Genomic DNA, 18,643 nt, shown 5'->3' on the forward strand with positions numbered 1-18,643 from the left:
AATACCAAGGCCGTCAAAAGGAATTTGTCCCAGCGACTGAGAATTATAAGTCAGAAAACAAAACGGCTGTCTACGTTTAGGGAACCTTGCAAGTAAGATAACTGCAATGAAAGAAGAAAACTCCAAAACAAGCGAAGCGACATTCCAGCGTAGAATTGAATCGCTAACCACAAAGCAGCAAGAAGCATCTTTGCACATGTTTAAAGCATCGAAAAGAAAAATCAGGAGACGGATGATGTACTCAAAAGCGTGGATCCTTGAATGCATTATTATGCGAATGAAAAGTCCGCGGCTCTATGAGCACATGCGCAGGCTAAACATCCTCACTTTGACAAGCAAAGTGACATTGCAGAGGTATCTCAAGTCATACAGGACAGGATTTGGCATTAACGAAAATGTCCTGAACATTCTGAAGCAAAAGACTTCCACCATGGATATCTGCAAGAGACATGGTGGACTCATTGTGGACGAAATGAAATTATTAGAAAATTCTTGCGTTTCCTCTTCAGGACATATTCAAGGCTTTGTGGACATGTCAAAATTTACCCCGAGAAGTGAAATGCACAATGTGGCTGACCGCGGGATGGTTATAATGTTTGTGCCATTTGCTGGCAAGTGGACACAGATACTTGCATGTTTTGCTACTCGGGGAAACATGAAAGGAGATCTTTTGACAAAAGTCATGCTGGGAGCAGTAATACTGGCAGAAAATGCTGGCCTGTTTGTTGACTTCATTACCTCTGATTGAGCAACTTGGAATCGCAAGATGTCGACAGTAATGGGCATTCAGGCAACTGCATCGCGCACAAAATGGAAAGCACAACATCCCGTTGATGGAAAGGGGTTTCTTCATTTCGTCTCTGACTTCCCGCATCTGGTTAAATGCGTAAGAAATGGACTTCTGCACTCATGCTTCAATACACCAGCCGGACATGTAAGTGCTCAAGCATATTCAAGCATTTCACTAAGAAAATATTTATTGCTCGGAGAGAATTGGATACTTTCGTTGTCGGTGAAAGAACGTGCGTGCTATTTAACTGTTTAAAATGCTGCACGTTGTCAGTTGCAATGCCACATCGGATTCTTGCTCGCTTTGTTTATCTCAATACCTTTGTCTCAATCTTTTTATCTCAATACCGCTTTGTTTATCTCAGTATAGCGAGCAGAAATTTTTTTGTTATCTTATTTGTTTCAGGTGTATATCTGTCCAGTTCGAGAAGCCTTAAAACTAGATGGCTCCAACGTGACGCTCCAGGCCATGCCAGGCATCACTGCACGCCACACAGAGCCGAATAAATTCGAAAAAATGAGAGTAACATATGCGCTTAAGCTCTTTGGTGACAGCGTTCTTAATGGCATCCAGCTGTACAAGAGCGAGATTGAGCACCACTGTGGAAGCATTCAGCCTGTCCTGACTCTTTTGGGGTAAGAAAAAAGTACGACTGCGGGCACTATTCTCCCTAAGTATGCTCCACGTCATTTTCTAATATTCTGTTTTGCTTCTTCCAAAATGATGAGGGACCTTATTGAAATTACGACGTCTCGATATCCCGCTGAAGCTCTGCGTCCGGATTCCCGTTCTGAGGACAAGTTGCTCTCATTTTTGGCTTACATTTGCGAGTGGGAAGTTAACGCCCGCGAGCGTGGTGGTTTCTTGTCCAACTCTACAGCAGTTGGACTTAGGGTCCCTATCGGCAGCACACTGTCCCTGATGGACTACCTGGCACGTACCGTTGGGTATAAATTCATTATGACGTCAAGACTCAGCCAGGATCCAGTGGAAAACTTGTTTGGCATCGCCAGGCAGTCGTCAGGTTGCAACACGCACCCAACCCCAGAGCAGTTTTTAATAACTGTGTCGTGCCTAAGATTTTATAACCTTGCCAAGTCAGTTTCTCATGGCAACACAGAGCCAGGTGTTTTGCATTCTTTACTTAGTGCTGATGCTCTTCCAGGGGCAAAAAACACCAAGCAATCACTCATTGATAAATAGATTGCTGATGGTGATCTGTGCAGTGCTGGGCTTGCTGTAAAAGAACTGAAAGATCCAGCTTCGACCACATGGCATGTGTATCCGCAAGGAGTGATCAGCGTCTTATTTTTTGATATTGCTGGATATGTAGCACGAAAGTTCTCGGCTAAATCACCATGTGATGCATGCAGATAGCTCCTACTTGCTGACGAAACTGAAATACGAAACCTTCGCGCATCACATTTTACACGCCTAAAGTACAAAGGAGGCCTTTTATATCCGTCCGGTTTTCTTTTTATGTTTCTGCAAAAGCTGGAGAATCTTTTCACCAGCTGTTTCAGAATGCATGAGCTTCACCACGAAAGTGTGATGGATATTATCGCACTTTTTCGTTGCAAGCACAAAGAGAATATTGGCTGTCCTGATCACTCTGAATTACTGAGTGCTGAGATGATGGCATTTTATGTGACAACAAGGTTGCACTTTTTTGTGAAGTCGCTGAACCGTGCCAGGGTGCAGAAGCGCGAAGCAGCGAAATATCTTAAACTTAGTCGCACCACGTAAGTCGCACTTTCCACGACATTTTTATTTCGTTTCCTATATATTTTTCATATGACAGTGATTATTTTCAAAGTGTGTTTACTTCTAGGTTGTCACAGTATGTAACTATTTAACATGTATGGGACTGTATATATAATACACCTGTTCGTGCTTTTGTAATACGATTTCTCATGCGTGCATTTTTATTGTATTTAAGATTCGATTATTTAATGTTGCTGTAAATATACATGTCTTTGTAAACTTTTATTGCGGAAAGGTATTCTGTTTTCATAATTTCTTTCCTCGTGCTTGTTCAAGTTTTGTAGTGAGCACATTGCTTTCACATCTGAATATATGTAGGTATTCCTTTGCTTTTGGAGTGCAGTTCTGATGCCCAGAAAGCAGCAACTGCATAGATTTGCAAAATCGTCGTGTCTGAATGAGGAGCGTCTTGTTGTTGTTGTTGTTGTTGTTGGCCTATCAAAAGATCGCACATACCCACACTGGGGGATCGGCCAAGAATCGGGTGGCTATTCACCTGAATGCAGTTAACAAAAAGGAAAAACACGTGGGAGCATAACACCGGTGAATTTTTCGTCATGAACAGAAAAGGGATGAGTGTTTTGATTTTAAAATTTTAAGAATAATAATAAAGAGAGTGATTAAATAATAATGATTTAGTCAAAATGTAATAATTGATAGAAAAGAAAAGGTTGAAACACTTAGTAAGGCAGTCGGTGAGATTCTATCAGGAAATTTTGAACAGCGGTGCAAACAGATCTGTGGCTGAACCCAAACGTGGTGGCGCCAAATGATAGCAAGAGCGGGCTGCGTCTTGTTCAGTGCTGTGATGCCATGCAACTATATTATATCCGGCTATTAATTGTTCTTGTTCTGCCACTGTAAAAATCCAGGCTCAGTGCGCCTGTGAATTTATATTGCACATAAACAAATAAAGGAAGAATACGGAGAAATTAATATTGCAAAGTATTGTTATCATAACGAGTGCCGTGAAGTGAAACCATCGAGGTCATCTCCGGACCCAGAGCAATTACTATCCCATTTCGTCGGGAACACATTCTGCCTGACCTTCCTGAAAATAAGAAAAAATGAAACCTTGGAAGAACAGAGGTAAGCAGTTGGCCTTTTTTCCCGAAATTAAACGCCCTTGCAACTCCCTGATTTCCTTTTAAAAGCCTCAGTCATTTCTTTTGCGCCTTTACATCAGCACCCAAGCGGTGATGCATAAAAAAAGGGGATACTTACTCGATAATGCCACAACAAACAGCGCGACTCTCCGATCGGCCCCCCTTAGCCACGCACCGCGAGCAGCGGCAGCGCGCTCGCTTCTGCTCCAGGAGTCTACGCCAGCGCCACACCGCGGCAACCGCTTCTAAAGCCTCACGGGGAGCGTGCCGCTTTTGCCACTACACCTTCTAGAACACTGTACTCTTACAAAGCGAAAAAACATTTTTCCCAAAATCCGCCAAATTTGGTAGAATTCGAGCCCGCAGTGTAATAACAATCTACTTGCCTAGCTCCAAAAACGATATAGTATATTTTGAACAAATCCAGCTACTAACATGAAAATGGTGGTATTGAATGCTCCTTATTTTTCTGAACACGATGATATATTACACTACGCCTTTCTTTTCAGCAAAAAAAAAGAAAATTCGTTTTCCCTGCTACAGGCGGTCTGGTTGCCTAGCAACAAGGTAAACAAAAACCACGTGCGCGGATTTTTCAATTAATAGTTCGCTTAAAAATCACACTCACGAAATGACCATGCCACCAAAAGACTCGTCACACTATGGCAATTCTAAAAATATATGATATGTAATGTGTAGCTCGAGTACTTTCAAATTACCGGCAGTTAAAAGCCAGTAAGAGACCAGTTAGGGCTATGTTCCAGGCGATTGTTTATACACTAAGATTGGTCATAACGTTTGGAAAAATGGTCTACAACTACAAAATATATACCAAAATGATCAAAAAGTAGACGCGGATGCGCTATGGCTCAGTTTAACTAGTTGCAAACTATTGTTTTTCCAAAAAATGATATTTTTGTTAGTAGCCCTGGCCGAGCTTTTGTTACACTAGGTCTCAGATCTAAAAATTGTTATAACTTTTGAAATATTCAGTATGGAATGATGAAATTTGAATATGAAGTGCTGGGTACATTCATTAAAGAGGAGTACAAAATATTGTGGCTTACATGAGGGTCTTCCCACCGAAAAATGGAAAAATCCGCCCACCGATCCGCTTGCTGTACCGATCGCCTCACTGCCATGGTTGCCAACCGGTGCCTGCAAACAATGCGAAGCACGTTTTTTCTCCCCGCTTGTGTTTCCCGGTAAAGATTACAGTTGCGTTTTCGTGTGGTAGGCGTAAGCAAAAAACGCCATGCTGAAAATAGAACGCAAACAGCATAGCTACGCTGTCCAGCCACATTCACAGCGTAGATGCGAACCACATTTTTGTATTTATTTGTTATTTATTTTTATTTGGCCTCGTTTTTGTTGTTTGTTTTCTTATTTTAATTATTTTACGCTTCACGTGCAGTGCCATGTCGATGTCTGCGGCTCTTTCGGCATCCAGGCGCTGTGTCGGCGGCAGTTTCCCTAGCTTATAATAGTGTTGAAAGCATATTTGTTCCTTCTACAGATGAAACAGAAATATACAGCACGTTCATGGGTGTAAACAACAGTAGATTGTTGAATGCTGGCGATATTAAAATTAAACCTGTTAATAATGTATTAGAATTGATAACACCTGCCCTTGTCCATAGTTTTATCGGTACTTGAGTCAGGTATATTTCCAATTGCTATGAAATGTGCAAGGGTATCTATATTATGTAAAGGAGGCGATTACAATCTTGCTTCAAATTACCGGTCAGTTTCCGTACTCACACTATTTTCCAAGGGATCAGAAACGCTTTCTTTCCCGCATTACAAAGTTTTTTGATAAAGAAAGGTATTTTAACAGATTCACAGCACGATTTTAGGAAGGGTCGGTCCACTGAGGCTGCATTGCTGGCATGAAAGAAAAATTTTGAAAATATTGATAGTAATTTATTGACAACCGAAATTATTTTCGATTTTAGCAAAACGTTCGACTGCATTAATCACAGTATTCTCATTAATAAACATTCATCGTAAAGAATTCGTATGACAGCTTTGGCTTTGCTACAATCCTACTTCGAAAATAAGCACCAGTGTGTATGCATAAACGACCAAAGGTCATCTCTCTTGCTAATAACAAGTGGCATACCACAAAAAAAGTGTTTCGGGCCCCTTTTATTTAATACCTATAGAAATTATAAATGATATGGTCAATGCCAACACATGAGTTCGATTCTTGATCTTCTGAGAGTAATATCAGGCAGCTAACAGAAGGCACAGCGCTCGAACGATGGAACAAAAAGGGACAAGCACAGCGCTGTCAAAAAGAGCAAAACGAGGCGTCGCGACAGCCGCCCTCAAAAATGCCATTTCCAGGTCATGTTCCCATCAAATGCAATCTAGCTTCAGAAGCCAGATCATGAGGCTGAAAAAGGCCGGCTTTCCAGGCCACATCCTGCGCACTGTAGCGGAGAAAATTCTTGCAAAGTTCAGAACAAAAACAACGAGTTCGCTTGCAGCAGAAAACCGAAACTTCGCGGTGATGCCTTATGTGCACAAGGTGTCACATAACCTGAAAAGAATTGCAGGAAAAGCCGGTGTAAGAGTCATCTTTTCTGCCCCAAACCAAATGCAGCGCCTGTGTAAAACTGTAAACCGTGAAGGACCTCCACCTGCCGAATGCGGGAAATATCGCGAATCACCCTATGTGCAGTGCCGTAAACTTGTTGTCTTTAAGATAGAGCTATCCTGTGGTCGATTTTATATTGGCCAAACAGGGCGCTGCCTCAATGATCGCCTAAGTAAGCAAAAACGCTCCCTAAAACCACCCCCTAAAAGTAAGTTGGCTATACATTGGCTTTCCTGTAAATGCACTCCTTTTTTTCGGCCGTACTATACTCTGTATAAACATAAGGACCAACGTACGCGGGAAATCGTGGAAGCTCTTTTATTCACCGGGGACTTGACAACTGCGTCAGTAAACCTTCCGTCGCGCTAACACAAAATGAAATTGACTATCTTAGCAGTTAAGTTCGCTTGTGTAGGTTGCGTTTGTGTGCTTTTGTTGTTGTGTGTTTTCTAACAATCATCACTGATGCTGTTCTTCTGTTGATTGTGCTCCTTTCCGCCTATTTATTGCGTGCGAGCATAAAGCCTTTCCGTCGTAAGTCAGCGCTGTGTTTGTCTCTTTCTTGTCCCGTCCTTCGAGCGCTGTTCCTTTTGTTAGTACCATGTACCGACTAGCCCAGACAAACACCTTAATCAGCCAGCTAATCTCAAGATGCAACCATATCCTGAATAAACTCTCAGAATGGACCACCCTTAGCGAAAAAAGGTAGCGCTAAAAACGCATTTAGAACACCTTGTATGCCATATTTATTTTGCATTTTCCGTCCGTCTTCTTAAATTGCAATAGAATGTTTTCTAAATATGCTACAGGAGTAATATTTTGAACATTCTTAAAAATGCATGACAAATACATTCTCTGTCCGTTCAATATATTTATACACATTCAAAAAAGACTAAAATAATAATTAAACGCAATAACAATATAGTAAAAATGCATTAAATACATTAAAAATATACTAAAATATACAATTCATACATTTAAAAAAGCCACGAATCTTTGTAGTGTTTGTTCATTCTTTAAAGCTGCCGGCACACCGCTTTATCGCTTTGCTTGCGATGCAAGACTCGACCAGATTTATTTCGATTGATCGCACCCAGCCAGAGCTCATTCCACGTTGTACCAGCATGTTCTCGTAACTTTGCATGCTTTATCTCGAAAGTTCGCTATCAGCTTTAATTTAGCACGGCCGACAGCAGCGGACACTTTGTTCGCCGACCGCCGAGCACGCTTGTTGCTACGCCGCCGCCGAGTTATTCAATTCATTGTGAGCGCAAGTCAACCGAAAAAAAGGGTTTTGTTTAGACGCCATTATCGCTTTCTTTCTGCTCCCCGCTTTGCAGTCACCATTTCGTGACATTTGGTGGCGGTGCTGGGTGGCGTTCCATGTTCCGGACGCCCCCTTCATGTAGTGACACCAACACTCTGCGCATCGCACCGGAGGACAAGCCAGCAGATAACCGAGCCAGCAGACGCCTTCAGGGAGAGAAACCTAAGTTCGGGACCCTGCCGGACCGTACCCGACAACGAAAACACGCTGCTACGAGCACCACAACCTCGTCAAAGATGTCTACCCCAATCATACTGCAGCAGCCTCGGGTGCCGCTAACTTTCATTGGATCCCTAGGCGATGACCCCGAAGAAGGGTTGGACCAAATTGAGCTCGTGGCATCATTCAACAAGTGGGATGATGCGGCAAAAATTGGACAAGTATTTTTCTAACTGGAGACGTCAGCAAGTACGTGGTACGAAAACCACGAGTCGTCCCTGACGACATGGGGGCTATTCAAGAAGGAACTTTTGAAGGCATTCGCCAGTGCCGTGAGGAAAAAAAGAGCCGAACGACTCCTCGAGTCCAAGATCCAGCTTCCAAACGAGCCCGTCCGCGGTTACGTGGAAGAGTTGAAGCGCCTCATTCGCCGCGCCGACCCCTAGATGAACGAGGAAAAGAAAGTTCAGTTTTTAATGCGCGGCGTAAAAGAACAACTTTTTGCCAGCCTCGTAGGCAGCCGGCAAAAACAGATGACGAATTCATGCAAAAAGCCTCCGCAGGGGGGCGTCTACAGCTTGCAGGCGTTGCAGTATGGATACACAGATTGTAGCGGAAATTGATGCTAGACTTCTGTGAGCGACACAACCTAGTTATTGTAAATAGAGAAACTTAGTGTGAGGGACAAAACACGTGGGAATCCCGTAACAGACAAACGACCATTGAATACTGCTTAATCTCGCAGGGGATGTATAGCAAGCTCGCAATAATGGAAATTGACGAAGAGGGGAAGTACAGCCTCGGTAGTGATCGTAAGCGTATTAGTCTACAGTTAGGAGCCCAGCTCAAAAGTGAAATGAAGGGGAGTCAAAAAGAGTATGAGAAATTAAATGACGAACAAATAGCGCAAACAGCGGCCTGCATAGAGGAAGCAATAGAGACACATCCCATGGAAAAGTGGGAGTATAATAACTTTGAAGTACTCATAAGTACAAAAATAAAACAAGTAAAAGGAGTAAACCGCTGTAGAGGAAAGAGGAGGCCACTAAGTTGGTAGAATAAGGAAATCAGGGAGGCCATCGAACAACGACGGTTGGCATTGCAGGAACACAGAGAAGCAAAGAGGGCCCAGTTATCTGAAGAGGAAATAGGCCGAAAATGGGTATCTTATCGACTAAAGAAACAACAAGTGCAGGTCCTCGTCCAAGCTAAAATAAAGCAGTCCTCTGATCGCCGGCTCGCTGAAGTTCGCGATGCAACTAAAGGGGGGGGGGGGGGGGGGCAAGAAAATTCTGGAACCATATAAGCTGGCTGGGCAAAGCGAATCACAGAAAGCAGGAGCAGATTCACGATGCCGAAGGAAAATGTTTAGGGGGAGATGGCGCTGTGAACTACATTGCGTCAGTTATAGCTTAGTCATTTAAGAAAGACGATAGTGTACTCACCACAAATGAGGGAGCAACACAGGACAGCACAATAGAAAACAGCGTGGAACTGACGAATATTAACTGGAAAACGCGGAAGCAAATATTCCAAGATGTACGTCTGCAGGTATCGACGAATTTCCAATCAAGCTAATTAATGAACTTGGACCAAGAGGCAAGGAAACGCTGATAAAAGTATTGGAGGCAGTCATAACAAATCATCAAATTCCGCACAGCTGGAAACAGTGTAAAATGAATTATTTATAAAGAGAAAGGCAATAAGTCGAACATAAAATCCTTCCGACCGATTACGCTAACATCAGTAACATACAGGCTGGCAATGCAGGTAGTGAAAATAAAAATGCAGTCATGGGTAGAAAGCAATAGAATACTCGGGAAACTTCAGAACAGGTTCAGAAGTGGTAGGCGCTTAGATGATAGCCTGTTCGTGCTTACCCAGTGCATAGCAATCGCTAAGGCGGAAAACAAACCTCTGTATTTAGCCTTCCTGAACATAAGCGGTGCGTACGACAACGTGAACAGGGAACTCCTGCGGAACATATTAAAATGTGAAGGTGTCGGTCTTGAGGTAACTAATTTTCTACAGGAAATATATCGAGAAAATCAAGTTGAAATGACATAGAAAGAAAATAGGAGTACAACAACTGTCCAAATACACAAAGGATTAAGGCAATGTTGTCCTCTATCACCGCTGCTGTTCATGCTTTATATGATAAGTATAAGATAAGATAAACTTTATTTTCCATCAAAAAAAAGATGGAGGGAGACGGGGCTAAAAGCTGCAACCGCAGCTTGACTGGTCCCCGCCCCCCTATATGAAAACGACAGGTGGCACTTGACAAACATTTAACAACAAAAAGCATGTCAGAAGAACAGTCGTTTTGACACGACTAAATGAAGAAATGCCTATTGTAACAATACATGGCAACAAAACATGAAAAAAAAATAATAATAAAAAATAATAAAAAATCTCAGGAAGGTACATTGAACATGGTTAATTGAACATGGAATTTGAACATGGTTACCGAAAAAGTGATACATCAGATTTCACGACTAACAACAGAACATCTCTATGAATTATACAATATTAATAGCGGTTACATACAGTTTGCGTTTTATTGAAGAAAAATATTCTTAAGCTGCGTAGAATTCAGCGCTAAAATGTCTACATCTTCAGACAAATAGGAGTTTAAGACCGAAGGAATGCGGTGTTTTAGGGTTTGTGCAGCGTAATTTGTTCTGCAGGAGCCAACTTTCCAGTATTCTGGATTTCTTGTGAAGTGACCTGACGAACTTTTAACGGCTAGTTGTGCTAATTTTGTTAGGATTGTGCTATTTTGCCTCCTTTCTAGAATTAATGCGAGACATAGGTTGTACTTGTACATCTCTTTAATGTGTAATAGGCCCAGCTTGTGGAATAATGGCTGTACATTAGAATCATGGGCAGAGTGTGTAATGACTCTAACTGCCTTACTCTGTAGTCTGCTAAGTTTCTGGATACCGGTCATTGTGGTCGTTCCCCACACGAGTATGCAGTAATTTAAGTAAGACAGAAAAAGAGAGTTGTATAGAAGCATCATGACATTTTTCGGTAGAAAATATTTGTTTCTGTGGAGAATCCCAACTACACTCGCGATTTTTGAGGCTATATATTCTGTGTGCTTGTTCCAGGACATCGTTTCTGTAAAAATAACCCCTAGTGTTTTAAATTCGTCGACAACATCTATCTCCGAACCATTCAACTTAAGTCTTAACTCAGACGGAACTAGTCTTGATTTCGCGCGGAAAACGATCGCTTTTGATTTCAGGCTATTAATTATTAGTCCATTGTGTTTTGCCCAATCACTTACTTTAGCTAACACGGAATTTGCAGTGCTAAACAATTCTGTACATTTATCGGAAGCACAAAAAATGCTAGTGTCATCGGCATAGATGACGAACTTAGTCTGCATATCCACGTTCACAATGTCATTTAGGTATAAATTAAATAAAAATGGCCCCAAGATACTTCCTTGCGGGACTCCTGATTTAGTACAAGTCACGCTTGAAGAATAACCATTTAGCTCAACATATTGTACGCGATTTGAGAGGTATGATTTAATTAGCTCAAATGGTAGCCCGCGAACACCGTAATTTTTTAATTTTTCGAGGAGGAGATTTCGGTTGAGGTAGTCAAATGCCTTGGTAAAATCCAGAAATATGCCTACCACATACCTTTTACTATCAATATTGGTTAAAATGTATTCTTTCTGGTCAAGCAAGGCAAGTTGGGTAGATCGAAATTTCCGAAAACCGTACTGGGAATCAGTTATGCTATTCATTTTTTCAAAAAACGTTTCAAAGCGTATTAGAATAAGTTTTTCTAACCCTTTAGAAAACACGGGAAGAATAGAAACTGGGCGATAGTTATTAAGATTGTTATGATCACCTTTCTTGTGTATAGCTCGTACTTTTGCTATTTGCATGTCATTAGGAAAGACTCCAGAGCTTATGCACAAATTAAAAATGTATGACAGGATAGGTGATATAACATCGAGGACATACTTTACGGGCTTGATTTTCACGTCATGGACATCACAACTGGTTGAATTTTTTAGTTGCATCATTGTTAAGTACACTTCATTGGGGGTAACAGGATTCAGGAAAATACTACTAGGATATTCTTTATTGAGGGACTTTGCATGATCATGATTAGGTAATGCTGGTACAGGTAAATTGGCAAAGTGGTCGTTGAATGCATCCGCTAAGGCATGGCCAGATACCGTCGCGCCATTTATCTTTAGCTCGCTAACCGAGCCCGAAATTGATGAACGGCCAAGAACATCATTGAGTTTTCGCCAAGTAGACTTGCAGTCATGCTTGATTGCATTAAAATAGTTTTCAAAATAGGCACTTTTAGCTTTCTTTATTTCTTTATTAAGACAATTTCTATATTGTTTAAATTCTTTCAGCTTAGCCATATCTCGGGTCTGTATAAACCTGTAGAACAAGTCATTCTTAACTCTAATTTTACACCATAGGTGATCGTTTATCCAAGGTTTCCTGATCTTCCTAGACACTCTAATAGTTCGGAAAGGAAAATGTTTTCTGTAAAGCTCATTGAACCTATCTGTGAATAAGCAGAAGGAAACATTAGGATCATCTGATTCTAGAACGTGTGACCAGTCCTCCTTATTTAGTTCATCCCGAAATTGGTCTAATTGCGCTGGTAAAATTTGCTGGTAGGTAACTACGCGATTTACTTTTTTTCCCTTTTCTAGAGGCTTCACACATATAAAAATAGGAAGATGATCACTGAGATCGCATACAAGGACACCTGATTTAGTTTTATTGGCTGTGTAATTAGTTAAGAATAAGTCAAGCAGTGTTGATGTGCTGGATGTAATTCGTGTTGCAAGGTAAATGGTGTTTCTTATATTTTGTGCTTCAAGCAACAGCTTAAATTCTTTGATACGACCTGAAGTTGTTTCAAGCATGTTTAGGTTGAAATCTCCCCCGCAAACAAGGCCAAGTTCGCAGTCATTAACGTAAGAGAAAAGGGACTCAAGAAAATCGAAGAAAACTGGCAAGTTTCCTTCGGGGGGTCTATATACCACAACAAGAACCATCTTGTTGCAACGTAAAGACAATACCTCAAAATCTGTTGTTGATTCCGTGAAAGCTGTCAGCAATTCGTATTTTATGTCCTTCCTTATCAGCATGGAAACACCGCCTCCTCTGCCGTAACTTCGGTTGAGATTACATGCCTGATATTCCGCCGTACAAAGTGCCTCATCTTCGTGCCGATACCATGTTTCTGTCAACATGAGTATATTAAACTGGGTCTTAATTTGACTGAGAAGAACCTCAAGTGGCGTGCTTTTATTTCGAGCAGATTGCATGTTAGCATGAAATATTTTAAAGGACGAGTGAAAGTCTTTGCCTACAGAAGTGTCAAAGTTATTCAGAGAAACATATTGTGTATCCATGGCAGAATCTGAGGAAAACAAAATAAAAGCACTAACGTGGAACTATCGAGGGCCACTTCTTGCAACTTTGTTCAGTTCGTTCAAAGCCTGGATGCGCCATGCACGCTCTCCGTCTCTGCGCCGTAGAAAAATCCTAGCATTTCTGTGCCACACATACTGGAAGTCGTGCTCTTTGGCCCATTTCTTCGCTTCAAAAAGTAGTTCCCGTGAGTGCTTTGTCAAGTTCTCTTGTATGTAAACCTGCGATGAGTGGGTGCTTAAGGCACGCCTCTTCTCAAACCATTCTTCTCGTGTGTCTTGTCTGGCGAAGCGGAGTATAATGCCAGGAACCCTACCGGGCTTTGCCGGAAGGCGGTGAATGGCTACAACTTCATGCTTGGCTAACTCTGGAACATCAATTGTCTCAGCGAGAGCGTTGATTTTGTCAAGCAGATTTTCCTGTTCACTCTCTGCGACTCCGTGAATCTCTAGGTTTTGCTTACGGTTCCTCCATTCAAGGTCATTTAGCTGTTCTTGCATAGTTTGCACTCCCACTGTGTCCTGCTGTTCAAGTTTTTCAACCCTAGCCTTAATTTCCTTGATTTCTGTTTCATGACGTGCTGAGTCCACGAGAATCTGGTCGTACTTGTCAGACATTAATTGCACAGCTTGTTCGATGTTTTCGACGGTGCTCTTCAGGCTCAGAAGGGTTGCAAGTTTTTGCTGTATGTCCACAAGAGCTAGACTAATGTGGGACATTTCGTTAGTCTCATCTGCAGCCTCTGAGGAACTAGCTTTCTTCGATGCACCTCGTGATCGCCCTACTCGGCACGTCTGGCATCGCCATGCCTTTTTTGTCGTTTCCCTCATGCTGTTAAACTGAGCTTCGGCGATACCAGTGCATTTCCCCAAGTGATAGACATAATTGCACTCATTACACTTCAGGTAGGATTCATCCTTGTCTATTTCTGTTGAACATGTCAAACATATCAAATCATCACCCATGTTTACAGCACAAGTTTCTGGCAGCAACAGAGAACACACAAAGTGAACCGCGCAATCGGTACAAGAAAAAGAAGACTGACCTGTAAAAAGTCACAAAATTGCCTTAGCCGGAGTTATCAGCGTGTCCCCTGTCGCTGCCAAAATGCCCGCAGATGCGTGCCGTGTCTTCTTTATAGTCCGTGTTGCAGGTGGGCGTGGCTCCCGGCAGGCTTCACCACGGCTATGATAAGGTCATTCCGCTTCGTAATCGATGGTCCTCTGATATGGCTTCGCCGACTGCAGCAGGCCACACAGTGCTACGCGCAGGTCAAGCGCTGCCGATGCCAACTGTAAAAAGTCACAAAATTGCCTTAGCCGGAGTTATCAGCGTGTCCCCTGTCGCTGCCAAAATGCCCGCAGATGCGTGCCGTGTCTTCTTTATAGTCCGTGTTGCAGGTGGGCGTGGCTCCCGGCAGGCTTCACCACGGCTATGATAAGGTCATTCCGCTTCGTAATCGATGGTCCTCTGATATGGCTTCGCCGACTGCAGCAGGCCACACAGTGCTACGCGCAGGTCAAGCGCTGCCGATGCCAACTGTAAAAAGTCACAAAATTGCCTTAGCCGGAGTTGTCAGCGTGTCCCCTGTCGCTGCCAAAGAAGGAAACCAGGAAGCCATCTAGGTTATGATCTGTCGTACACATTAGGCGGAAAGGTTGTTGAGCAATGACTACCGGGTTTAATGTATGCGGACAAAATTGTGCTGTTAGTAGATAGCCAGGAAGATTTGCAAACTTCGGTGAATTGCTGTGGAGACGAAGGAGACAGTCTAGGTTTTAGGTCTAGCGCAACTAAGTTAGGTGTGATGGTTTTCAACGGCACAACTGATCAGGAGCTTACAATACAAGGCCATTAAATACCCCGAGTGGCCGAATACAAATCTCGTGGTATGGGTAAACAAAGGGCATATGTACACGGAAAAGCACGAACACTCTCTCATAGCAAAGGGGCGAAGAGAGGCCGGGATGAAACATAGGGCATTGTAGAGGTACAACAAGTATGATGTCCTCAGAGGTATTTGGAAAGGAATAATGGTGCCGGGACTTTCTTTCGGGAATGCGGTTCTATGCTTAAGGGCTCAAGTTCCGTCGCGATTAGAAGTAAATCAGAGAACTGTTGGAAGATTAGCACTAGGTGCCCAAGGGAAAACCACAAACGAGGCAGTAAAGGGGGATATGGGCTGGGCAACTTTCGAAGCACAGGAAGCTCAGGGTAAAGTACTATACGAAGAACGCCTGAGGAAATCGGACAGTAACAGGTGGGCACCTAAGGTATTTAAATACCTGTACAGAAAGAGCGTTGACACAAAGTGGCGGAAACGAACTAGAGAGCTGGCCAGTAAGTTTGCCAGAGTCGAGGAAGGAGAAAGAAAGAGCATTAAACGACAGGTTAAAAACGTCGAAGGTAAAATTTGGATAGATTCAATGTAAAAGAAGTGCAGTGTAGAACTATATCGATGCTGGAAAAGGCAGATCAGGAAGGAAACGTTTTATGAAACTCAAGAGGCAGTGCCCTCCTCTTTGAAGCTAGGTCAGGGTGTCTTAGAACGCGCAGCTACAAAAAGAAATTTAACGAAGAAGATGACACATGTTCTGTGTGTGTAAGTCTGTAGAAACAATAGAACACTTGTTTTTAAAATGTGATGGTATCCATCCCGATGTCGATGCCGGCACAGTCACTCTTCCTGAGGCCTTAGGGTTTAGACATAACAATAGTCATGTAAATAAATCTGCGGTGGAAATTAGCAAAAAAGCGATTGAATGATTCGTGGCTCAAAAGCAGAGAGGTGACATAAGTTTTATAGTGTAGGAAGACGTATTTTAAAGAAAATGGCGAGTTTTATTAACAACTTACAGCAGAGTTAAACAAAAATAAAGGAAAAAAAAAACTGAGCATGGTGGCAACTACCACTGCCCCGTTTCAAAGGGGACGCTCCTACCTTCCATCCATCAATCCGTTGGTGCGAGGCGACACCACTGGTTCCCGAGCATTCGCAGGGACATCCCCGCAGGGGGATGATGGTGAACACTCCATCACCACGGACCCGAGCACCCGCGCTTCACCGTGCGTGGCATCGCCGTGTCCGGGAAAAGGGGTTCCTGGTGGTTGAGCCGATGCCGAGCGTTTGGACCTTTAAGGCCCCTCGGCGGAGGCAACACATCACTTTGGCTCCAGCTTCCTGTAGACGGCACCTCCGGCCTGACCTGACCGGGCAAATCGACATTCGCCCTTTCTTATCCTCCCCTGCATCTTTAAATTTCCTATCTTTTTCTCACAACTCTCCTATGTCCTACTCACTTGGTTTTTCCTTCTTTCCCGACAGCGAGGGTTAACCTTGCGTGACCAACTACCCTGAGTTGCATCATATTTGGTTATATTTGAGGTGTACAGCTGGCGTGGGCAGGATTTGCTTTCAAGTTCCTGTCTCGTCCCCTTGTTGGACTCCGTGGTGGGTGGCTGGTACCATGACCGAAAAACAAAATTTTTTTATGGCTTCCCTACTTTCAAAACCAGATCGCTCTCTCAAAAGAGGGTGGAATGAGGCCTACGACTTCTTTCAGGGTAGAAAAATAACTTTTCCCAAATATCACGTGATCCACAGTGAAGAGCAAGATAAACATGCAAGAATAATATCCTCCTTCCTTGTGTCAAAGTGCTTCACAGAAACCTTAGGCATTGGCTATAAGCTCTCAAAAATGGATAGCGGCGATTTATTGCTCGAACTGTGCGACAATTTCCAACACTCCAAGCTCTCCAACCTAACGTCCATAGGGGAAATCCCTGTCTCTGTGACCTCTCATCGCTCCCTTAACACTGTCCGAGGCGTAATATGCGAAAGTGATATTGTTCACATCACTGAAAAAGAAATGTTCGAAGGGCTCACCAACCAAGACGTCATAGATGTCCACGGAATCAAAATCCGGAAGCACAATAAGGAAATAGAGACAAAAATCTTGATCCTCACGTTTAACACCAGCACATTGCCCGACACAATCGACGAGGGATATTTGAAAGTTAATGTAAGACCATACATACCAATGCCTCGCAGATGTTTCAATTGTCAAAGGTTCGGCCAGGGCTCACAGAATTGCCGCGGTCAAAACTTGGGAAAAATGTGCTTCGAATGATCACCAGTCTGATGAGCACGCAGCCCCGCGCTGTGCAAACTGTGAAGGAGACAATGCTGCATACTGCAAGGCGTGTCCCTCCTGGAAGAAAGAAAAAGAGATAATCAGCATAAAGACAAAGGAAAACATTTCGTTTAAAGAAGCGAGAAGGCGTTTTGCGCTTACAAACACATTCTCTTTCACAGCAAAACAAAACTTCGCTGATGTGGTGCGCAGGAGCGTAGCACCACACAGCCCTCCGGCACCTGCCAAGGCCGCTTTCACAGAGCCAATGGCAGGGCCATCCACGCCCGAGGCAGGGTCAGCGAAAGCTGCCCTGTCATTGCCAAAGCAGGCAGCGCCAGTCCATTGGTCGGCATCCCGCAGGACCTCCCCCCGTCGGGAGAGGCCTGAAACTAACACAACCGCGGCTGCGGGGTCCTCCAGCACCTCTGCCGAGGTGATGGATATAACCCCCAGTCTGCCTGCTTTACAGCGGCGGAACAGCTCTCTTAAGCGGAAAAAGGACAGGCCCCTCATAACGGGCCCAACACATAAGTATATCCCCTTTCATTTCCTCTCAAAAACATAAACATGTTTTTTTTTAATTCAGCGGAATTGCAGAGGATTTATGCGGAATTGCAGTGACATAACACATATTTTAGAGTCAATGTTACCCATAGTTTTATGCCTTCAGGAGACCTATCTTGGCCCACAACATGTGCATATCCTGAAATATAAAATTTTTAGACGCGATCGCGAGCAGGCAAATAGACTAACGGGAAGCGTCGCGATTGTCGCTCAAAGCGGCATCCCTGCTCATGAAATCAAGCTCAAAACAAAACTTGAGGCGGTTGCAACCAGCATCGTCAAGTACAAAACACTAACAATCTGTTCCGTATACATTCCTTTACACTTTACTATAACAGTTCAGGATCTACACGAACTGATAGATTAACTTCCAGAGCCGTATCTGTTGGGGGTTTTAACGCTGCAGTTGGGCATTTTGACGCTCACTCCCCTCTTTGGGACGCGAGCGCTGCGACTCTAGGGGTCAAACAATCGAAGATTTTATTCTCACAAACAATATATGTCTTTTAAACGCAGAAAAGGTCACATACCGCTCGCCAACCTGAAGCAATATGAGCTGTTTAGATTTGTCTTTTAGTTCACCATCTCTTTTTAACGATTTTAAATGGGATGTTATTGACAACCCTTATGGCAGCGATCACCTTCCTGTATTAATAAGTTTGACATCTGCGCCAGAAATCGTACCAACTATACCGCGACGTTAGAAGCTGCAGTTAGCAGACTGGGAACTTTTTAGAGCACAAGCCAATTTAGAAGATATAGT

At 43.2% G+C, this 18,643-nt stretch overlaps 1 protein-coding gene across 1 annotated transcript; it reads left to right on the forward strand.

The window, feature by feature from the left end:
- Window positions 1-232: 232 nt before the first annotated feature.
- LOC144097602 (uncharacterized) lies at window positions 233-748 on the forward strand. The gene has a single exon (XM_077630265.1). It carries the CDS (start codon window positions 233-235, stop codon window positions 746-748), a length of 516 nt encoding a protein of 171 aa, XP_077486391.1.
- Window positions 749-18,643: the final 17,895 nt, after the last annotated feature.

The sequence above is a fragment of the Amblyomma americanum genome, chromosome 7 (assembly GCF_052857255.1).
Source record: "Amblyomma americanum isolate KBUSLIRL-KWMA chromosome 7, ASM5285725v1, whole genome shotgun sequence".
NCBI lineage: Eukaryota > Metazoa > Arthropoda > Arachnida > Ixodida > Ixodidae > Amblyomma > Amblyomma americanum.

What these genes read in the sequence shown, in the direction of transcription:
- LOC144097602 (XM_077630265.1), top strand. Translation starts at nt 233, where the DNA reads ATGATGTACTCAAAAGCGTGGATCCTTGAATGCATTATTATGCGAATG.